The sequence below is a fragment of the Dreissena polymorpha genome, chromosome 3 (assembly GCF_020536995.1).
Source record: "Dreissena polymorpha isolate Duluth1 chromosome 3, UMN_Dpol_1.0, whole genome shotgun sequence".
NCBI classification, from domain to species: domain Eukaryota; kingdom Metazoa; phylum Mollusca; class Bivalvia; order Myida; family Dreissenidae; genus Dreissena; species Dreissena polymorpha.
Window position 1 is genome coordinate 82761540 of NC_068357.1, and position 25263 is coordinate 82786802.

Genomic DNA, 25263 nt, shown 5'->3' on the forward strand with positions numbered 1-25263 from the left:
CGTGAACGTCAGCAAGATAATCAATATCCCTCTGACGTAGAATAGCGCACTCCAAGAGGTGATAACTGACGAATAATTCAAAGACATAAATAGGTGTGTACGTAAAAGAGGAACTCCCCCAGTTTCGCGATGAATGGTTCTGACAAGCCCGCAAACTAGTAAAACTCACTCGAGTGAGCTCATGTTGGACAACTTATTGACTCAAACAGGCGGCGAATATTTCTTACAGTAATTCTCAAAAAATGCAAATATACTAGTTTAAAAATGGCTTCCATTAATCAGTATACATTTGATTATCTGCGGTCAAAATCAAGTTTATCAAATCTAAAATGTTCGTTTAAAATCATATGGTCCAATCATCACAATTTACGCTCATCTTTACGCGGATCTTTCTCCAGCTCGAATGGATTTTTAAACAATTTAGTACATTTTGGTTATCTTCTCTCTAAGGATCTGGTAAAGGTCATAAATAAGCTGAAATTTGGTTAAGCATAGATGGAATAAACCCATGTCCCAAGCTCAATGTCAAAACGCTGACTTTGGAAAGTGTGGTTTATTTACTATTTATCCCTTTCGGCGTTTAGCTCTACAAGCATACTTATACTGTAAATGAATTATTAACATATAGCGTTAGTTTTCAAGAAAAGTATTTACATTTATTTGTGCAATGTAAGTTCAAAACTAGACGCTTTTTTATAATGTATCATGAATCTTATCTCTTTATTTATGCTAACATTATATATTCATATGATACCGAATATTTACCGAGATGTACATTGCAGATTTCAATCGTGCAAAGAAACATTGTTTCTCATAGTTATTTTATTTACATTTAAGTCTATAACGAAAGCATATCCTTTATCTTCTCGTGGTTGAATTTTAATGAATTCGTAGAAATATTTTAACATCACGTGGGACGCATGTCATCTAAAAAAATATTTGCAATCATAAGCTGTTAAGTATTATACCGAGAAAGTTATCACCTTAATATTCATTGTTTGTGGCAATGTGTTCTACTTAACAATATGTAATTTAAACTTGAGAAATTCAATAGAGTACTGATGTGGGGAACATTAAAGTACCTATTTATTTCTCAGAAAACACACATTAATATAGTGTGTTTAAATTTTGTCTCTTAATTAAAATATGTACATGGCCAATCCTGCGTGTCAACATTTTCATACATGATTTCCGAAATAGAAACTATTTGTCTGTATCACGTTATTGAGTTTAATCTTGAATGATAACAATGTATTTATGAATTACACGTGTCGCTTAGTAATAATAATTTCAAGTAAATATGTCTTCATATTTTTATAAAATCGATCAAGCGATTGCAATTGTGTGTGCTCCCATTTTAATGGCACTCAATAATTTGAAGGATTTTGCATTTGACACAGTTGAAGTCACAATTAAGATGACAAAGTTTTGACTACCATTTATAATTGATAGTGTATTGATAATTTTCAAATAATGATAGTTAAGTCTGATGAATAAAAAAATTGCACGGTGAATATGTGTAGATCTTACTTTCTTGGTGTGAATCAAAACAACACATTGAAATGTATTATGCTATAATGAAGTGCTATGCTTGTTTCTCCACTCAGCAGGTGTCTACTTTTAGTTAAGTAATCATATAAAACACATGATTGTTTTATGGCATCCTTTAGAAGGGAACATGACTAGATTAAAATGTTTAGCATAAATAATGTGAATGTTTGCTTTTTGTTTCATAGTTATTAAGTATCAAATCAAAATCATACTGAAATGAACTTCACTTTTCGCAGGTTGGGATAAAAAGTTTTGTTTATTAAAAAACTTATGTTAAATTTTTAATCCAATGTCTGATTTTGGTTTTCTTTGAAAGCTTCTTTCCAGTTTGTCATGTATATGATAGTATATAGTTATATGTTGGTTATACATTCATATATTATATAATCAATAAACATTTCAGCATAACGTTCATGATAGAAACCGTGCTTTATGGATAATAACATATCGGGATAGTTCACTAAGTGAAAATAAACACTTATATATATATATATAATATATGATGTGTTTTGCACATTTTTGATTATGGGGAGCTTTTAGGATGCCGTGTAGTATTCTTAATTGATTTCGACCCTACAGTTGGTGAGAAAGACAAAAACACGATCATGAGTTTTGATACATATAAACTGCATACGCCTTTTTTACTACTCTCTTGTGCACACATTTAAATTACGCATTTTTATATTATCTATTATTTGTATTGGATGGGAATTGATATGCACAAATCACCAATCTGATCTATAAGTAATATTTATAACTTTAAATTGATAATATTATTATACATGCATGAGGGTTGTAAACACTTAAAATCGTTTAATAATTTATTACAGGTGCATTAAAAAAAATTGTATTCAATTTCAATTCTGTAATTTGCTTACACAAATAAGCATTATATATTTAAAAATTCGCATACACGTTTTAAACATATTTATTTACTTTTTAATAACATAGTAATTTATTAGAAAAAATATCCCAATTGTATTTTTAAGATCTATTTAAATAAAATAAACAGATACCAATGGTTCGGAACAGTTTATTTAAAGTGATATCATGGGCATGTAACAGTTTTATAGGTGTTTATCGCAACCGTTGTTTATTTTTGGTGTTTTCACTTCATGTACACTTATATTTATTAATGCAGCATCAAGATACTAAAACAATATCCCGGAAAGAGAAAAATAATGCATTTGAATATCAACGGTACTTTCGTTTGACAACTGATAAAGCATGTACGATGGGAACCTAAATTGAGTTTTAGTGCAGATTCGTTCTTACGACACAAAGACACAATGTTGTTTTACGGATCATTTCGGCTTACACGACTGGGTGAGTCACGTAAGAATATCGAATATAAAATATATTTTTATAAACAACTGGTAGCAAGATGAGTTGCAGATAATTGGTCAGTAACCACATTTTAACTAAATCTTTTGACCTGTTAATTCTTTTCAGCTCAATTCAACAGTAAAAAATGCTCTTAAAGCGGGTATATACGATTTTTTATATGTGTTAAATTGTAATATATTGATAAAATATGTTACAATAACACAAAATAGGCAAGAAAAATTATACATTAAAGCCGAATTTTATAAAATGCAGCAAAGGCAAATTAGCGCCCCGAGCCGATAGTGGCGTACATATTTTCCTACAATAACCGAAGCATTCGTCTTTGCAGTAGGATCGGAGATAGTGTTCGTGTGTCGTATGAATAGATATCGTTGCAGGAATTCAAATAAACCGTTAAACTAAGTTTAGATGCACATCGTACATGTATGGTATACATGCTGGCGAATTCGGCTGTACAGCCGTTTTCAATTTCAGAATTAAATATCTGGCTTATTTCGCATTTTTCGACACATGTTCTTCTTAACTTTTATTTTAATTTATATTGAAATATATATATATAATAAGTTTTTTACACAGTTTATATAAATTCATAAATATTTGACAAAATCGTATATACCCGCTTTAATATCACTTAAACATCGCAAATAAATCAGCTGTCTAGGGACGATGTTGATTCTTATCTTTTATAAACGACATTCATGAAAGATATATAGTTCCGAAACCTCATTCGGATCAGCCATTAAGCATAGTAAAGAGTGACATAATGTTTTCATAAGGTTATATCTTACTAAATCAGTGAATGTGTGTTAAATGTGTATTAAATTCAGTGTATTCAATCTTCGAAACGCTTTTGCAATTAAATTGTCGAACTACTATCTATAATATCAGAAATAAGATCTGATTTTATTACACTAGCTCAAACAAAACATCATCTTAGATAACGACAGCAAATCGATTCCGGTAATGTTCTCTCGACTTATCCATATACATAATTACCTCTGTATGAGATTTACTTATTCCACTACATCGATTCGGATCATGTTTTATATTGAAAAAAAAAAACAACAATGACCTGAATGAAATATGATCTTTCTAAGGAAATTTCTATTAAGAACGTGTGAATGATTGTGTAAATGGATATTTATGCTCACTAAGATATCACTCTGAGGGGATTGTTCATAGAATTACTTTTACCGGTACATATCTGTATTTCAGTATTACATCACATGAGGTTGTGCTTCAATTTCTAGTAACTTCTGGATGAGCGAAGCTTGACCAGGAAAAACGCGCGTCTGTACTCTGACTTTATATTAAGAAAAATCAAGAGACTGTGATGAAATTAGTTTAAGCTAACATATAATATATTAGTATTTAATCTAATCTTTCGTAACTTTAAACTTTTTTGATGACAGAGGCACGCATTCATTTTTAAAGGGTTCCTTGAATTTCATATGTAAAAATAGAGCGGTGTCGGCTTTTTTTGATAATGCAAAATGTCATTGCCAGGACATACGACTACGTGTAAGAGATACATTATAATTGTGAGAGCGTCATAATGCTTGTAAGAAAAACTATGAACATTATTGAATTTTAAGTACATTGTTTACACATCGACGCCTTAAGACATATATTTTAATAAGGATAACACAAATTCGAGTCCAGCGTTTTTATTGGTACAAAACAATAAACATTTGAAGTTCAAATACTATAGATATAAGCGAGTTTTCAAATCGATTATTTTGGAGCATATAACTATATTTATTTCAATCACTTGTAAGGCTTTTACTAAAAACAGATTTGTCAATAACTGTATTCGTCAATATTAACACGATCGCGATCAATTTCTGAAATGTGTTCGTTCATACATGTTTATTTGAATTTAATTTACAGGTTTATAACAAAAATGTATACTCCAAAACAAAGAGGAATTGATAATGCAACTGTTTAAACAACACACACATATATGTGAACATAAACAAACCAACATAACAAGGGAGACTGTTCCTCAAAGGAATGTTCTCAACCTTAAATAATTGTCTCGGTAAAACAATCTGTACCACAACGCAACGGTTAGGATTGAATGAAAACACACACGTGTGGTACATCATTCAGTTTTAGAAGATCTTCGCCACAATTAGACCGGTCAACATCACGAGCACCGACATCGAGTTCACCAAAACGTCAGCTGAAATGGAGAACAACAAGTATTTGCATGTACTCGCTTCACAACCTTTTTTAAGTAATATTTTCATATTATACCATCCATGTATTACACTTAAGATTATCTCATCAGAATCAGAATTTAGTGACAAATATCAACCAATTAATTTTGTTTACAATAAGTATAAATTTATTTAGATTCGATGGGACTTCAAACTCGCTATATGTTCTAGATACATCTACAATTTAGAGTCAAAGCAAATTAAATCGATTCACAATGCCACCCTCTCCTGTTCGGAAGTACTTTACGCGCTCAAGTGATACTACAAAACACATGAGAATTACGGTAATATGTACACCGAAAATATCGTGAATATCTTGAAAATTTAAAGTGAAAATGAAAAATATAATAATCATTTTTTTAAATGATTACACTTTCCCCTTATACAATCTGCATTTAAAGTTATAGTGGCATTTGTGCCAGATATAAATAGTACTTTACTTCGGACGTCCGTAAGTTTTTACATTTAAATCTCATCTTAAAAATCGAATATTCAAATATATTTGAATAATGAAAAACGGATATTCGGATATCATTTTCAGTATTCGTTCCCATCCCTTGTTTAAGATTGGGAGAATACAATGTCCAAATTGAAATCGTATATACTTGCTTTAATAACAATATGTTGTTGTTTTAATTATCGGGCGATTTGTTTATGAATGTTAGTATTATTTGTAAATATTATAGGTCTGATATAATACACACGTGTTTTTGCTTCAAACACCCTATGCCTGAATATCGACAGATTATCACTTGTTCTTTATACGCTGTTGATTTTATTACTTTAGCTATTTATGTTTGTTAAGATTACTATTTGTTCTACATTCAGTACAATTTTTAGACTATAGTTTTAAATACATTTAGGCAAAACTGTAACCGCAATGCTCCATATTTCATTTGTATATGGTGTATGTTTCGTTATGTTTAGCTAAATTGCACACTTTTAATAAACAATAAGACACAATGATAAACGCGAAACTTCATAACAAAATTTTGCTAATGAGCATAGTTTGCTTACTATTGGCTATGTACCGATATATTACAAAGATTTTTGTTTCTATGAATATACATGGTTGAGTTTCATATTTCATGTTTCTCGTAGCTTTTAATGTTCATGATAAAGCACGTTGTTTTCGCATTTCGGTAGGTTGTATTTTTCAAATTCTTATTATATTCGAATATTTGTTTTTAATCCATTTCATCAAAAAAGGGGTATATATTTACAAGTAATGCTGCAATACGGTTACCTCCAGACTTGCTGCATAGTTTGGTTGTTGTGGCAGTGTAGCCCGTGGTGCATTCGCACTTGTTGGTTTCGCAGGTAGCAGATGTGGGACACATTGAACTCTTGGTTCCACTACAATCACCGTCCACCCCTATAGACAGAAAGGAATGTCATAAGTACAAAAGTAATTATCAATTTAATTTGAGTTAGCGGTAGAATATTTGAAAAAAGGCGTTGTATCGAACATATGGCTATCCTATCTACAAACATTTTGCCTTACCAACTGCGCAAATCTTGGAAGCAGCATTCAGGTCGCATACAGCATCAGTTGTAGTTACCGTGTCGCAATCAGTGCTTGCCGTGCAGGCTATTCCTAGGTCTGAAATGATTATTCCAAATTAGTCATTGATCTTAATAGCATATATGAATAATGCAACATAATAAACATTATCAGAAGAGAATTCTAGTAATCCCACTGTGGTCTTTTATTTAAGGGAAGTTGCCAATACAGCATGATGATATCTTGCAGGGGTCATCGCCTTTGAAAGTTCAATATAGAGCATTTCGGGTTTAAACCGCTCTAAAGTCACGACGATCCTCATACTTAGACAAGTATTTCACTCAAACAAGTGTAAACAAAAATTAATATCATGCCATTCTTATTCAAATTAAAAAGCAATTTAAAATCGACTTCATTGAAATAAAGTTATTAAATTGTTTAACACGCACAATTAAAAAAATCAGAACTTTATGAAGCACGATATAAATGTGTAAGTACAAATAGCTAAATTCTTGTTTGAGAAATTATGATCGTATAGTTCAGATCTAATATCATCCTGATCCGTCTTATAAAGGCAACGTAATGGAGCAAACAAAGTGCCCGATTCCTGAGTATTTTTTTCAAATTGCAATTAAATTCATTCTAATATATATATATATATATATATATATATATATATATATATATATATATATATAATTAGAATGAATTTAAAACATAACAAATTGCAATATGTATATATATATATATATATATATATATATATATATATATATATATATATTGATGAACCGGCTAAAAGAGTCGCATATAAAAAGTCCGTTTGAATCGTAATAAATTGCAATATAAATTTTTAACATGTTTCACATATATATATAAATAAATAAATATATATATATATATCATCCCATAGCTATAGTGTCTGGTAATATTATATCGACTAACAGCGGGTAATTTTAAATAAACGTTACTAACAAGAATACAAATACTACTACTAATAAAAATAATACCCTTATCGTAATATAAATACTTTTAACATCGTACTAAATAGAAACATTCATATAATTGTCAACATTTCAATGATTTAATGTACTTGCTTGCTTTGCACAACTTCTCTTGCTTTGTGTAGCCAGTCGCGCATGTACATGTTTTGGGTGTTCCAGTACATTCTGATTTCGGATTTGTTACCGTGTCGCAGTCAGCGGTCGTCGTACATTCACTGGTTAGGTCTGGAATAGTTCCCCATTAGTTATTCTTAATATATGACCAGCTTCATAAAGAGGTTTACATCTGTACGACTGTATTTTAACGTCATCGTTCATTAAATAATCAAATGTATCTTTAGAAAGGATACCATCTCGCAACACAAATGGGCTCCTTAATTTTATGTATGTAGAACGTTGGCACAGGACAAGTTGTAGCTGGTTTATCACTTGTTCTTTTTGTATAAAAGGGGAAAGCTGTGATGAGAGTATAGCTTGATAACTTATTACTTTGAACCATTTAAAAAAGAGCTGGAAGGTGCGCTGATTCGTTTTTTTTCCAGCGTACAGTTCAGAATGGTTTTTGTATTTATTGTTAAAACAAAATGTCGGTGCCAGAGATAAAATAACGTGTAAGATATACATTTGGGGTTATTCACGATACTTGAACGAGAAATTGTGCTAAATGTTGCATTTTCAATCTTCTGTTTGCGAATCAACCTACTTAAGTAATATATTTCGATTAGGATTGCACAATTTCTAATCAAGAGCATTTATCTATTATAATTCCGAGTTAGTTCGTGAATGGCTCTTAATTAAAAAAAGTTATCGTAATCAGTTCGACCGAGATTACGTGGCAATATCAAAATAAAGTTTATGTTTTCTACATGCGTACTAGTGTATATGTATATTGTATGCATTTGTTAGTTGATTTTTCGAGCAAGTTCGCAGAAGCCGTACTTCATATATTCTGAACACTTTACACACGTTCATTACTAAGGTCATGCGTAATTTATTGTTGTGGTTTCCACACCAGGGTCGTTAATCGTGGTCAGCTATCATTCTTGTGAAGGAATTTTGTTTAAGTCTGTATTTAATCGTAAAGGTAAATACTCATTGTCTTTATAATAAGAGGCTTACACCAGCCATGTATTTATGCTTAATGCACTACCATTTTTGCTTTATCATTCAGAATACCAATGTGATAACATGCACAACATTTGAAATCATTAGTATAGATTGAAACTTTATTATACGTGAATCTGCTTAATGAACCTGAGGTATGTTTTGAAACTCTTTGCAAATGTGGCCATTATATATGTGTCTCTCACAAATCTAAAAAACGTGTTGTTTATGTATGTTTGGGAAGCAGTTAGGAAAACATAAAAAAAAGAAAAGAAAAGTGATATTATGGGCATCTTACAGTCAGGGGCGTTTCTGAGGCTATTTCAGCTATACGCACGATCGAGCAGCGAAGTTGCGAGTGGGGGGTAGGTGCGGGAGGGGGTCTTGTTGTGGGTCGCCCCCAAGAAAATTTTGGAAAATTCATTGCAGATGGTGCGTTTTGGTGTTATCTTTCAGCCATTTTCATTCATCAATTTTTTGTTTGAAAAAAGACCGATAAAAGGAAATATTTCATTCAACATTTTCTACAGCAAATATACTTTCGACCATAATTTATTTGCTAAGTTTAAGTGTCAATGCTCAAAATTCAAGAAGCCTCATTGCGATTGGGAGAATAGATCCGTAGTTGCATAGGTGTACTAGGGTGTTCAACTCTATTGCTGGCGGGAGTATGGGGTCCTCCCCTAGAAATTTTGAAATTTCTTTGCAAAAGGTGTAATTTGGTGTTGCATTTCAGGCACATTTTGGTAATGTTTATCCTCGAATTTTAGCTTGAAAAAATAAATATATTCAATAAACATTGCCAACTGCAAATATACTTTTGATAATAATCTATTAAGTTTGATTGTCAAGGCTTAAAAACAATAAGCCTATGACTGCGAGGGAATAGGAATGTAAATTTAATAAAATAATTTACTATTTCTTCTTCTACCAAGAAAATTTTGGATTTCATTGCCGAAGGAGCGTTTTGTTGTTATCTTTCAGCGACATTTGGCAATTTTATTGCTCAATTTCTTCTTCTAAAACAAGGAAATGATTCAGCATGTTTTCCATAAAAACCTTCCCCATTTCCGTGAATTTGTTGCGACTCTGTCAAAATGTAGTGTCACGAGTCGTCAAACCTGGTGCGATGTGGCACCAAAACCTAAGCCGTTCAATATTTTCTGCTGAAACTGATTTTATTTGGGTTATTTGGTAAACAGAAAATTAAATTCGTTTTTAATTAAACTGTAAAAGAAACCCTCGTTGAATGAAACAACAGCATGCTCGCTGAGTCTTGAGCGAGCATACTAAAATTTTATTTAACTCGTTCAATAAAACCAGTTTGGACTGTGTGTAATTCATTCAAAAGAAAACATCCTCTAATTTCATATAAAACACAGGTCCACTTGTATGTGCAATACTACACCTTAAAAAGAATTGCTTATCTTCGATCTTTCCTTTGTGCAAAAATGTCGACCACATGCTCAGCGTTAATTTCTCTTTCCCTATATACATTAAGGAGTCCAAGTAGAGAATAGCGTTCTGTCCCTATGGTACATATCTGCTACCCGTGTCCCAAAGAATTGAAGGGCGACAGCACAATCGTAAAACGAGTACACACAGTGATTACTACCCCTCATCAGTGAAAAGACTCTTCCTCATATGTTTGGAGTTAAGACTGTGTTGTGTTTTGTACCCACTGTTACTTTCTAAAAGTGGACGTCTTGTTTACCTAATTATACCTTTTACCCCCTTAGCCCTCACTTTTTATTGCATTTTTCGAATTTTAAAGAGTTTTCATTATTTTTAGTTTGAAACTGAATTATACTGCCGTATGCCTAGGAACGCCCCTGACAGTATATAGGTGTCTATCGCAACCATTGTTTATTTTTGGCGTTTTCACTTCATATATACTTATATTTGTTAATGCAGCATCAACATACAAAAAGAATATCCCGAAAAGAGAAAAATAATGCATTTGAATATCAACCGTACTTTCGTTTGACAACTGATCACGCATGTACAACGTGAACCTAAATTTAGTTTTAGTGCAGATTCGTTTATACGACACAAAGACACGATTTTATTTTACGGATCTACAGGACTGGGTGTGTCACGTAAAATATATAATATAAAATATATTTTTATAAACAACTGGTAGCAATATGAGTTGCAGATATTTGGTCAGTAACCACATTTTAACTTATTCTTTTGACCTGTTAATTCTTTTCAGCTCAATTCAACTGTGAAAAATTAATCACTTTAAGTGACTGATTTTTGCGTGTTTTGAAGCATCTTACCATGCTCCTTCTTATCACATTTAAGGTTTGAAACCGAAATTTGTTTAGTAAATATTTTATTGTTGATATACGATCGCTTTCTAAAATTCGTCCATGCATGTTTATTTATATTCAATTTTAAATTATTAAGGTGTTAGCACATGTTCCAAACCAAAGGATTTTGATGATACAACTGTATTAATAATCCAAATATTTAACGAATGTGCTCAAACTTAAAGCGGGTATATACGATTTTTTATATGTGTTAAATTGTAATATATTGATAAAATATGTTACAATAACACAAAATAGGCAAGAAAAATTATACATTAAAGCCGAATTTCATAAAATGCAGCAAAGGCAAATTAGCGCCCCGAGCCGATAGTGACGTACATATTTTCCTACAATAACCGAAGCATTCGTCTTTGCAGTAGGATCGGAGATAGTGTTCGTGTGTCGTATGAATAGATATCGTTGCAGGAATTCAAATAAACCGTTAAACTAAGTTTAGATGCACATCGTACATGTATGGTATACATGCTGGCGAATTCGGCTGTACAGCCGTTTTCAATTTCAGAATTAAATATCTGGCTTGTTTCGCATTTTTCGACACATGTTCTTCTTAACTTTTATTTTAATTTATATTGAAATATATATATATAATAAGTTTTTTACACAGTTTATATAAATTCATAAATATTTGACAAAATCGTATATACCCGCTTTAAATCAATAATAAAAAACACTACTACTACTACCACTAACAATAATATCCAAAATCAGTGTGAATACCTATTAAAGTAGGTCTATAGTAGAAGTCAATATTTCAATTACTAAATTTACCGACCGGCTTTGCACAACGTTTCTTGCTTTGTGTAGCCTGTGGCGCATGTACAGGTTTTGGGTGTTCCAGTACATTCTGACTTCGGATTTGTTGTCGTGTCGCAATCACCTGTCGCTGTACAGACTGTGCCTAGGTCTGAAATGGATATACCGAATAAATATTGTTCTTTCAATATTACAACTTACGACACGCTGGTTACACTCATTATAAAGTGTAATGCATTAAGTTAATATCATTTTGCAAACGTTTAACCATCGGTCTATATTGCAACAAGTAAGTTGCCAACATTCAATGTACTTACTTGCTTTGCACGCCGTTCCTTGTTTGGTGTAGCCAGTGGCGCATTTACAAGTTTTCGATCCATCAGCCCCAGTGCAGTCCGAGTTTGGATTGGTACCTGTACAATCTGGCGCAGTGGTACATGTGCCGTCGAGGGCTACAATGTTCATATAAACTAATTATACGAAACCAATTTAACGTTGTATTAAGATTTATCAAAACCAAACTGGAAACAAAGTTAATGCACAAATATATTCACTTGTAAATTAAATCTTGGGTATAAAAGAAGTTGTGATATGGACTAAATTATTATATGAATAAAAGAAGCATGTGTGTTTTCAAATCAAGCTAGAGATGATCCATACAATCAGGATATGTATTGATTTCCGAACATGAGACTGTTTTATCTTACGAGTAGATATAGATATGTGTATTCACGAGTAGCACACCTAAATGCATGTCCACGAATTAAATCAAATTATGTATTCTTATTTTTATTCAGTTAATCAAGTATTGCAAACGCATTTGCTAATGTTGGTATGCTCTTATTAAAATATATTCCAATGAATTTCATCAGTGTTCTAAGTAAATACAATTCCGTGTTCATGGGTTTGTTTACATACACATCTCGTATCCAAATTATAATTATACACTTTTAGCAGGCGAGTGAAAATCAGTTGTAGTTTTAGTAAAAATTGTTCATGAATGTAATCTAGCGTTGAAATTGTGGCTATTGCTATACGGAACACTGATTGTTTCTATGTTAACTTTATTTTACGAAATAATTTACGAATTTTTCGTTGATTATTGGCGTTATAGAGACTTTAACGGGATTGTATAGTTGTAACATTTTAAATGAAGTACGCGGTTTGTGTAAGCTCGTCCCTCGATTATATTATTTAAGTGCTGTTTAGGCATCTAAAGTATTAAATAATTACGACTTTTTGTTTTGCTTTTCACAATAATATTGCACGCTGTCCAGTTGTTCATACCTCTAATTATAGTTTGTCATACCTTTTGTTCGCAAATCAACTTGATAAAATACTACTGACAAACCTATATTGGCACGAACTCTATGGTTTGCATCAAACACGAAATAACCAAATTTTTTCCAGCAAACGTTTACGAAATGCTTCTCTTCGAATCGTACAAAAGCACCTTCAAGTCAATTTTATGACCTGTTGGGAAAAGTATGCGTACTTTTTGGATCAACATCGTCGGTGTTATTTCAAATAAACGTATTTCCCGAAAGATAAAATAATATAGCTTCCCTTTTAACCCAATGACAAACAATTGTATTTCCAAATAAATAAACACACGATATCCATAATTTCACATTCAATATTGATAAGCCTGCGTCCTGATTTAACCTGTCTGTAGCTGTCCTTATTTAGTACTCAGAACGCTTTTTTTATGCACAATTCACAACAGATTGAAACCCTTTGAACAAATGAAACAAAATCCACATGTAAGAAATTTATTTAACCGGTAAAGTAATAAAAAGTAAAACAAACAACGCTAGTTAAACCATGGTAACTAAACTATCATTGCACAAACGAACATTTTAGGGAAAGAACAATAAAATTCTAACCGACGCCATTAGTCCACTCCAACACATTGATCAAGGTGATGACGGCAGCAACCAGCGTGTAACGAAACTGAAATGTGTACAAACTGTTGGTTTAACATCTAAGCAGCGCTAATATCATACCATGCTTATTAAAATGGGACATTTGACATTAATATGCTTCATGGTTTGGCTTATATCTGAAAGATGTAACATATTTATTTCAAAGAATGCTGGCATAGCAGAATAGTATTTGCATCAATACTTTTTGTCAACTTCTTAAACGATAGATACAACGTTTAATATTCGATTATTATTTCCCAAGTGAATTGCTGTCTTCTGAGCAAATCGTTATTTCAATTCGTGGCAAAAATAAAAACGTCCCGTTTAAAGGATTACAAAGTTAAAGTGATATTATGCGCATCTAACAGTATATGCTAGGTTAATAGGTGTCTATTGCAACCGTTGTTTATTTTTTGGTGTTTTCACTTCATATACACTTAAATTTGTTAATGCAGCATCCACATACTAAAACAATATACCGGAAAGAGAAAAATAATGCATTTGAATATCCAACGTTCTTTCGTTTGACAACTGATCATACATGTACGATGTGAATCTAAATTTAGTTTAAGTTCAGATTCGTTCATACGACACAAAGACACAATTTTGTTTTACGGATCATTTTAATTTCCTGCAACGCTATCTATTCATACGACACACGAAAACTAACTCCGATCCTAATAAAGACAGTTCCGCTCGGATTAGAGGACTGGGACAGCCATGTAAAATATCAAATATAATATATATATTTTATAAAAAACTTGCAGCAAGATGAGTTGCAGATAATTGGTCAGTTACCACATTCTAACGAACTTGTTTGACCTGTTAATTCTTTTCAGCTCATTTCAACAGTGAAAAATGCGCATTATTAAAAAATAATTTCTATAGAAGTTCGTTTCTTCTATTTGAAGTAGCGAATACATATCTCCGGTAGATAAAGGATCATACGATACAAGCAGATGACAATAACCCATGCGTGAAATCGATTACAGTAGTGACTGACTTACGTCACTAATGCGGTATATAAGCTCGGTTTTCACGTATCTCCTCCTTTTGCGAAGTAGCTTTAATGCGGGACGAGGTAACAGTCGATCCGGCACCGGTGCAGGAACAAAGGCCCAGACAGATTAGATGGAATGCGGCGGAAAAGGCGCCAGTACCAGAGCCGGCACCAGCCCCTGTTCCTAGGACAGAGCCAGAGGCGGCAGTCGCAGCAGAGCCACCGTCAAAACGTCGACGCGCGGACGAAAACGCTGCTAATGGTGAGGTTATCGATTTATGTGATATTTTCCGCACAGCCGGTGTTCTACCACGTGGTCATAACGTGGGTGAGCACGAGGCACGAGCGGGCAATGCAAACGATAACTTACCTAAGTACCCTGTCTCAAATGGATAATTTTCATAGCATTTCTATATTGCCTAGACAAACTAATGATGACGTATCAACAATACACGTGCCCGCGTCGCTAAAAGAGTGTATTTGTTGTGGCGAATATATTAATCTTGAATTATTGCTTAAGGGGCCAGTTGAGCTAGCGGATTACACATACGGGGGTTCTGTTTTCGTTTTGCATAATGGGACGTTAGAAAGTCGTCCAGAGTTATGCAAAGATGTAATTACTTCTATCGAACGTTGGTCAGATGCATTTATAATTTTCATGGACATTTATTTATCTGCTCAACCTAAAAGGCTTCACGAAATGTTGCACTACTTTTATACGATAAGAAAGTGTGCAGCACGGCATGGGGGAAAATTTTGGAAAGAATATGACCACCAGTTTCGGTCTAGACAGGCGGTCATGCCTTCTTCATGGTCGGTACTCAAATGATTTGTGGCTTATATGTATGTCATTTAGAGAAACAAGTGTCGCACACAGGAAAACGGGACGGTACATTTGCAGCGACTTTCTAACAAATTCATGTCGATTTGGTCATAATTGTTAATTTGATCAGTGTAAGTCAACTGCGTTGGTAGCCACCCCTTCAGTTCATGTTCTACGGGAAATAGAGGGAATTCTGGTCTGTCAAATACGTATCGCCAACCAAACATTCAAGATCTAGAGGTCAGCAGCTTTCGCGGTCAATCACGTGGTACCCCAATGTCTAGGCCGTTTCATAGATCCGGAAGGGGCGGCTTTGGTCGCTGATGGAAGAGGGCTTTTTCATTAGCTCCGTCGCCAATTAAAGTTCAAGTTTTAGAGTCGTGGCTTTAAAATTACAATTCATTTGATGGACTTGTACTTTTGCCAGGTTTTAAATATGGTTTTAGGTTAAGTAATGAAGGCGAACGAAAGGTCTGATTTTAAACAATCTTAAATCTGCTGCTCAATATTCGTCAGTAATAAAGAAATTGATAAGGAAATTCAGGTGGGACGCGTCGCGGGTCCATTGATTGAAATGCCACTAAGATATATTTAAGATTTTCCAATAGGAATAATACCTGAAAAGTCATCGGGCGAGTATAGATTAATCCATCATTTGCCATATCCATCTGGAAATTCAATTAATGATTGTATCGATCCCAAAGCATGCTCAGTTAATTATATGAATTTTGACGAAGCAATTTATATGATTCAGGATCTGGGTAAAAATTGCTTTTTGATTAAAATGGACATAAAGAATGCATATAGATTATTGCCAATTAACCCTTGTGACTGAATTGCTTGGGTTTTATTTTAATGAAAAATGTACGGTTTTTGGTTACAGTATTTCACCTAAATTGTTTGAAACGTTTTCGAAATTTCTAGAGTATGTTATCAAGGCCCGTTTTACAAACCGGGCTCTTTTGCATTATTTGGATGACTTCCTCTCAGGGACCTTATCTGATCAAGGTTGTCGACGGAACATGGAAATATTTACTGAAGCCATGCGAGAATAGGCGTTCCATTAGCTCATGAGAAAACAGAGGGACCGCCGCACGTGTTAGGGCTCGAACTTGACATTGTTAATAAGGTTGATAGGGTACCCGCAGATAAAATAAGAGGTTGTCGAAAAAATTAATGTTGTTCTTAACAGTCAAAAGGTTAAGTTGAAAATAATGCAGTCTCTCTTAGGCTCATTTATTTTTTGTTGCCGGGCAATTGTTATGGGAAGACCCTTTTGCAGACGTCTTATTAACGCTACATCTTGTATATAACAATCACACCACCATGTTAAAATCACAAAGGCTATAAGGTGTGACTTAATTATTTGGCTTGATTTCTTTAAACATTTCAACGGAGTTTCCGTTTTTCACGATCGATAGTGGCTTTCAAATGACGACATCACGTTATTTACTTATAGTTCGAGTGGTATAGGCTTCGGTATCTGGTTTAACGGCCACTGGTGCCAAGAAAAGAGGCATATGGAATGGGTTCGGAAGGGCTTACTTAAGATATAAAATTGCTGGAATTGTTTCCTATAGTGGTGGCCACGGTCGTGTTCGGTGAACATATGACTAACAAGAAAATTCGCTTTCATTGTGACAATAAGGCCGCTGTTTACATTTTTAATGAAATGTCGTCCAAATCAGTTCATGTTCTTGCATTATTGAGAGGATTTTTTCACAGTTGTGTATTTAAAGGGATCTTTTCACGCTTTGGTAAATTGACAAAATTGAAAAAAGTTGTTTCAGATTCGCAAATTTTCGTTTTGGTTATGATATTTGTGAGGAAACAGTAATACTGAACATTTACCATGCTCTAATATAGCCATTATATGCATCTTTTGACGATTTTAAAACCTAAAAATTATAAAGCGTTGCAACGCGAAACGATTAAATAATTTGGAGAGTTCTGTTTTTGTCGTTAAATTTTGTGAAACTACGAAGATTGCTTATATAAGGTATAAAATACTTAAATTATGTGTACCCGGCGGAATAGCTCAGTAGGTTAAAGCGTTTTTACTTCAGGACTCTGGCAGGATTCCAGGGGTCACTGGTTCGAAACCTGCTCTGGGCAATGTTCTTTTCCTTTTTTTAATTTTATTCTTGATTTTTTACTGGAGCTTTTACGATCCAATGTTTACATTTATCAATATAAAGCATTTAATGAATAAGTTAAAAAAAAATTCCAAAATCTGTGAAAAGGCCCCTTTGAAGCGGACAATATCCCCGGTAGCAAAAACGATGTTGCTGATGCATTATCACGGTTTCAGCAAGAGCGTTTTCGGAGACTGGCCCCATTTGCGGACACGGCATCAACACCAATGCCGGCTTGTAGATGGAATATATTCATATAGAGCTAAAGAATTAGTACTCGCAGGTATTTCTAAAAACACACAATTAGCATATACAACGGCGATATGTTCATTAAATAAATTCAGGGAGTTGTATAGGTTAGTTGTAGTATGACCAGCTCCCGTTAGCCATGTAATTATGTTTGTTACGTATTGTTTTGAGAAGCATTATTCGCCGTCTTCCATTACATACATATCGGTGTTGCCATTTTATCATAGGATTAACGGTTGGTACTGCATTTCGGACATATTTGTTGTAAGCAAAATACTTCATGGTAGTCACAGGCAAAGGCCGGTCGAGGATAAAAGTACCCATATAACGATCTCTTTGTTGGAAAACATATGTTCAATTCTTCCTATGGTCGCTCATGATAAACTTGAATCTGTATTGTTCAAGGCGATCTTTACGTTGGCATTTTTTGGTTTATTCAGAATCAGCGAATTAGTTTTTACAAATAATGGCAATAGGCCACTTTTGTTTGAAGACGTGCGGCTTGCCGCCGGTCATCAGCAGGTTTTGATATGTTTAAGACAGTCAAAAACTTATCAGTTTGGAAATCCTGTTAACTTAAGACCTCCTTGTGAAACAAATAAATTGATATGCCCAGTTTGCAATCTCAAACTATACTTTGGTATTCGGCCCGTAACATCAGGCCAGCTTTTTGTGCATAACAACTATAGACCAGTTACACGCTATCAATTTTCAGCAGTACCGGTACTTGTGTTTAATACAGTCTGGCTTTGATTGCAATGCTTTTAAATCACACTTTAAGAATAGGCAAAGCGGCACATTTAGCAAGTACGGGGTGTCAGACGATCAAATTATGCGGATGGGCAGGTGGAACTCGAATGCGTATATGTCATATATTAGGTAACTGCTCCTCAATAAATATTCTTTCAGAGATTTGGATTATGGGAGATTCGATCCCCTACTGGGCCGGTCAATGGGCTGAGTCGCGAGGGATGCCGGACCTGAACCTCCAGGGTGGAACTAGAGTGGTATAGATGGGCGTTCGCGGTATGGGGTGGGCAGACTCCGTACACCAAATGCAGCTCCCCGCTCCATTCCGGCTGCCACCGAAGGTATTATTAGTCCACCTGGGGGGGTAATGATTTGGTCAGGCATAACCTTCAAGTTTCCTTCAAAAACATTCAAGACTCAATTGAATATTCAATAGGGCATTTCCGGCGAGCATTATAGTATGGGCAGACATTTTGCCCAGATTTCATTGGAGGACTCCGGAAACAGAAAATAAACCAATTGACAAAAAGAGAAAACGTGTAAATCAATTTGACCATAAAATGATGCGCGCTGTAGAGGGGGACGTGATAAAGTCTCTATAACGCTCAACGAAAATTTCGTAAAGTATTTCGTTAAATAAAGTTAACGCCTAAATAATCAGTGTTCCTTATAGCAAAAGCCACAATTTCAACGCTAGATGTGGTATGATTACATAGATTTTTGTTGATACAAAATACTCGTTTTTATTTATTTGTGATCACAATAAATTCCATGTTAATTTCCTGCGAATGTATCTATTTATACGACACACGAACACTAAAATGGTACCATGTTAAAACCATAATAAAAACGAGCATTTTGTATCCACAAACATCTATTTTACCAGACCACATCTGGCGTTGTATTTGTTTTTTAATTTGCTTGATTTCGACAGTTTTATCGATTACAATATGTTATTTATAGATCTGTTTAGATTGGGCAACTTAGAGAGAAGTAGTATTCGGAATCGACAGTGTTGGCTTTACCGAGTTTACATTTGCGTTCATCTCTGGGATTGTTATTATATCCACCAGTCTTTATTTCTAATATATGGGCGCTTAGTCTAAATGTTGATAACTGTTGTTTATGATTTTACTATTTATGCAGTATTAACATTTTTCATTAAATCATTTTAAAGATTGCATTATTCGTTATACACAGTGTGCATCTGGGATTTGGGGATTTGCAAACTAAGGTCACGCTGTTTGCTTATAATAGAGAGAGGAAATCGGCCTAGTTCACCTAAAACAGCCGCATAAAAAGTCTGTTAGCGTACATCCCCATAATTCAGATGATATAAAACAATTTGAACAACAAGAGAGTCTATAGCGAACGTTTTGTTTTAGTACTTAGCTTCACTTAACTAACAATAGACAGCACATAATTGTAAGCGTTTAAGTCTTGTTCATTATTTGCCTTGATAGCTTTTTACATATTACCAGTTAAATGTAGTTTTAGACCCAGGTAGGAAAATTCATCAACAATTTCGATAGCTTGTTGATTAAAAGTCCAACATAACAAACAATAACTTTTCCTTTTTCGGCGGACCTGTTTAACCCAGCGTCTCACTCTATATAAGTTTTACATAACGTCAACAGACCCCAATAAATACATTTGCAATATTGTATTGGCTGATATAAGCATAATCCCACGGAACATTCGCAACATCACCGCGTCTTTGTGGTATAGGATGTAACACTGAACATTGTAGGAAATTGCGGACTACTCTCTGTATGTTCATACAAAATGTAGACACACATTTTGGCCTAGTTGCAAATACTTATTTCCGATAAAATCTTTTTTAAAGACTCAGTGTCAGAGCGGGGTCAGGAAATCGTCAGTCGGAAGACTGAATGTAGTATCAATAAACGCCTTATGTTGATAACACCTTATTGCTGTCAAGATATCAAATAACACAAATGTCAGGGGAAAACAATGAATGAAAACTTATCGGTAAATTCCAATTTACTTGTATTGTGAGACAAAACTACCGAAATAGTATTGTGTCCATAATAAAAGGGAAATTAAAATATCTAGCCACACTTGTGTGACGTCCGCGGTCTGATAAATTTTCCTGCAAGCTAGAAAAAGCTACCGATATTCGCTAGTTTGCTATAAATTACAGTTTGACTTCAATTTTATAACGGAAAGAATCGTATTTGATAATTTATTTGAAATACGAAATGAGATTTTGAAAGACCCGCGGCATGTGAAAATGTGTTTTATTCAATATGCTGACAGCTCAGCTTTTATTTAGCCCAGCCTGCGCATCCACGCTATCTTGTCATAATAAGCATACTGAGGAGGATACATAAGAGATACCACGAAACAGTGCGTGTATTTTTGTAGCGGAAAGCCAAGCCACTGACCAGACTGCGAAAGCGCGCAGGCTGGGCTTGAGATACGCTGGCCGCATATGCCATAAGACGAGTGTTCGCATGTCGCTGATCTTACAGTGTTATTTTAATGTGTGGAAAGAAAACTGAAAAAGAAAAATATTAGCCATACGTTTTGATGACGAAGAAATAAATTCATAAAAAGCCATGTAAGGAAACATATGATGCGATCTCCCGTAGTACAACTTGTATCTGCGAATACTATTGTGGTTTAATATACGTGCACGTCATAACATACATTTCATTCGGTTGATATGCGACTATAAAATAAAAAAGAACACTACAATGCTTAAACCTTTTTTTTAATTAAATAACTTTAAAACGTTAATTGTCTACCTTATTTTAAAGTCAGGTTATACACCGAATATGATTTTCAAAGATATTTCTTGTTTCAACTATGCACGTTTTAGTTTTGTTTACATGTATGTTTGATCCCAATTTACACGAGTATTGATAGATATAATTTAATTGCAATCGCATACTTTCTAGATTTGCGGTAAATAAAGCAATACCATCAGTAAACAACACCATAAATATTGATAATTAACGTATATATGTTTGGTTAAACTATTAATATCAATGCAATCGTGATTGATTATATGTGTTACATTGTAATATATTGATAAAATATGTTACAATAACACAAAACAGGCAAGAAAAATTATACATTGAAGACGAATTTCATTAAATGCAGCAAGACAAATTAGCGCCCCGGGCCGATTGTGACGAAGATATTTCGTACATATTTTCCTACAATAACCGAAGAATTCGTCTTTTTATTAGGATCAGAGTTAGTGTTCGTGTGTCGTATGAATATATATCGTTGCAGGAATTTAAAATGAACCGTTAAAGTGATATTATGGGCATCTAACAGTATATAGGTGTATATCGCAACCGTTATTTATTTTTGGTGTTTTCACTTCATATACACGTATATTTGTTAATGAAGCAGCAACATACTAAAAACAATATCTCGGAAAGAGAAATATAATCCATTTGAATATCAACCGTACTTTCGTTTTGACAACTGACGACAGAAATTATTCGATGTACGATGTGAGTCAAAATGTAGTTTTCATGCAGATTCGTTCATACGACACAAAGACACAATTTTGTTGTATGGCTCATGTCGGCTTAGAGGACTCTACAGTCGTGTAAAATATCGAAAATAATATATACTTTTTAATAAACAACTGGTAGCAAGATGAGTTGCAGATAATTGGTCAGTTACCATATTTTAACTAATTCGTTTGACCTGTTAATTCTTTTCAGCCCACTTTAACAGTGAAAAATGCCCATAATATCACATCGTACATGCATGCTATACATGCTAGCGAATTCGTCTGTACATACATTTTCGATTTCAGAATTTATTATCTTGCCTATTTCGAATTTTTCGGCACATGCTCTTTTATTTTAATTCATATTGAAATATATAATAATACGTTTTTTGGCACATTTTATATACATGCATAAATACTTGACAAAATCGTATAATCTTGCTTTTATGTCATTTATGAATAAAATAATAAAGGTTATACTGGCTCCTTACTCAACAAAAGCTCATCATTATCGTCTTGATTATATTAAGCATTTTACAGTTCTGTCTCTACTAATTTAATCAATAAAGCTTCGTGTATAACAGTATCAGATGCCTTTTTATATTCGAAAGAAACGCAATGCAGTTTTGATTTATTGATAATTATGTTCTGGATTATATTGTGTAAAATAAAATGCAATCGATAGTACTTCTTTTATCTCTAAATCCGAATTGCGAATTGTGTTATGTATTCTTATACCCGCACCAAGAATTTTTTCGGATGTGAGGTGTTACTGAGAAAGTTTTAGGTATAATATTTCGAAAATTCGATGCAACAAGTGTGTCTCCTTTTTCAAAAATATGCACAATAGCACCATTACACCATGTTTCAGGATAAATACCTTTCTTGTATATATATTTTTTTTAAATTTAATTAAATACGGAGTAATAATTCATTACAGTCAATCAAAGAGTCAACATTACTTGATGCACAGCAGATGATGTATGCTGTTTCCGGAAACAATAGGTGCGTTATTTGCGCAAAAACTAAATGTAAGCAACGTATTCATAAAGAAACAACGAACGCAAAATTTTGCCGAAAAGTCTAAGGTTCATTAGTATTAACTAAATGCGTAGCGTTTTATAAACTAATAGGCGAAATACAGAATATATGTTAATTTACAAATAATGATTGCAAAAAATCATAATAAAATATTGATAAAAAAAGATGCATTCGTGACACAAACAGTATCATGCTTGAAACATCTATATTTTATTTAGGCAAAACAATATCATATTACAAAAATTAACGTTACGAATTTAAAAGATATTAAATTAAAAAATACTAATACTTATTGTGAAAAGTCTGATGAATGTATCAATATAATTCCTACTGAAAACGGAATCCTTAACTTTTATAGGAAAGCATACTATGAAAAAAATCGTTCGACATGTTTTAAAAATTAGTTACCCGTTTGAACATTAACTTGAGCTTAATTGTGATTATCGGCTCATTATTTTGCCATAAAACCACGTTGTTATGCTAATGAATACATTCGTGCGTGTAGCCATTTTTTATTGTGTATAAAATGAATACCGACTTTTACGAACATGTCCAAAATATTCTACATTAAGAAAACTACATATAATAAGTTACCACTCAATATGACCTGCATTATACATATATGCGATATTACCATAAGAAGTTGTTTTAATTAATGAAGTATATGTTGCCACACTAATCTTATATATTATTATTAATACTATTATTATTATCATCATAATAAGTATGTTATATTCTTCTATTGTCTCATACCGTCCCTTTTTGTTAACAACACATTATTTTTCTACAATATGAATACCATTTTTTCTGCAATAAATTAATTTTATTAAGACAAACAATTAAAATATTGAATGTATGTCTATTTTATACATGTTTTCCGAAACAGAATTACGAAACCAATTAAGAAAATTTTCGTCGGATTTTACGAAGATATAAAAACACCTTTTGTCAAAGTTATGTTTGTAAAGACATGAACTAGTTGTATCAATCGATTTTAAATTGAAATTTTTTCTATCAAAAAAAATATAACAGGCGAACATCAATTAAAAAGATTATATAAAAAGAAACATGAATTCATAATGCGATATGATTTAAAAACGGATGATTCTACTAATTAAAACGGCGATGTTAACACAAAAATATATCGCTAGCTTAAAATAATTCTGAAGAAGGTAAGTTAGCATAAACAAAATAATTCACATCGAATGTTTTGTGTCTTTAAACTTGATATGCGTATTTACGCCAAACGTTAGGTTTTTTTCAATAAACATAATTCGACGTCAACTTTCATTCAGGGAGGATCGCATTATTGCTTAGACGACATGAATATGTATCCCTATGAGAATTATGAACATTAAGCGTACAACAATAAAAATTATATAACATCGATGAACAATGACGATTGTTTTTAATTTATTGTGTTACGCCTTGAAATTGTTTGGACCTTTCAAAAATACACAATACTTAAACATATCATTCGATAAGACGTTGCGCTTACACATGTTATCACAGCTACTTATGTTGTAAAACAAATACTAAGAATGTATAATAAGCATACCATTATCAGGTTGTTCGAAATCGAAGTCCGTATAAGCGCGTTTGGATCTTGAAGAGGAACTGACTGCTAGCAATATTGTCTTGAGGTCCATTTTATAGGATCGCTCTTAGTTGCCAACTGCGCCGTACACCGCGTAACCTCAACAATACACTACATTTGTACAATGTGCCTGGACACGAAAAACGGTAAAATGCACACTCATCCATGTTTTTGAAAAAAGTCTTAATTACAGTGTTTCGCTGCACAGGAATATGGGGGGAAATCTCGTTAAAGAACTCTTAGGTTTCAACCGGGTAGCCACATTTAAAACTGCACTAAAATGGCCACTCGAAATAAATCACAGAACATGTTTGATCTGATCGTCAAATATTTGCTTTAGTTGAAAACGACAACGCGTTGACACTTCAACACATCAATTTATAGTGCATTAATGTAAAGTTAAAAATACAACTAAATTCAAAAATA

At 33.3% G+C, this 25263-nt stretch overlaps 1 protein-coding gene across 1 annotated transcript; it reads right to left on the reverse strand.

Moving 5' to 3' along the window:
• Window positions 1–4549: 4549 nt before the first annotated feature.
• Window positions 4550–24882, reverse strand: LOC127875016 (stabilin-2-like). The gene is made up of 8 exons (XM_052419748.1): window positions 24799–24882; window positions 13708–13774; window positions 12139–12273; window positions 11841–11972; window positions 7722–7853; window positions 6625–6723; window positions 6367–6495; window positions 4550–5083 (listed from the first exon to the last, which is right to left on the reverse strand). The coding sequence occupies exons 1-8, from the start codon at window positions 24799–24801 to the stop codon at window positions 5013–5015; spliced, it is 768 nt and encodes a 255-aa protein (XP_052275708.1). The 5' UTR covers window positions 24802–24882; the 3' UTR covers window positions 4550–5012.
• Window positions 24883–25263: the final 381 nt, after the last annotated feature.

Excerpts from the sequence above, each read along its gene's own strand:
- LOC127875016 (XM_052419748.1), bottom strand. Across the intron at positions 11,973-12,138 it reads AGGAACGGCGTGCAAAGCAA|ACCTAGGCACAGTCTGTACA; the intron begins GTAAGTACATTG and ends TATCCATTTCAG. Across the intron at positions 6,724-7,721 it reads AGAGAAGTTGTGCAAAGCAA|ACCTAGGAATAGCCTGCACG; the intron begins GCAAGTACATTA and ends TAATCATTTCAG.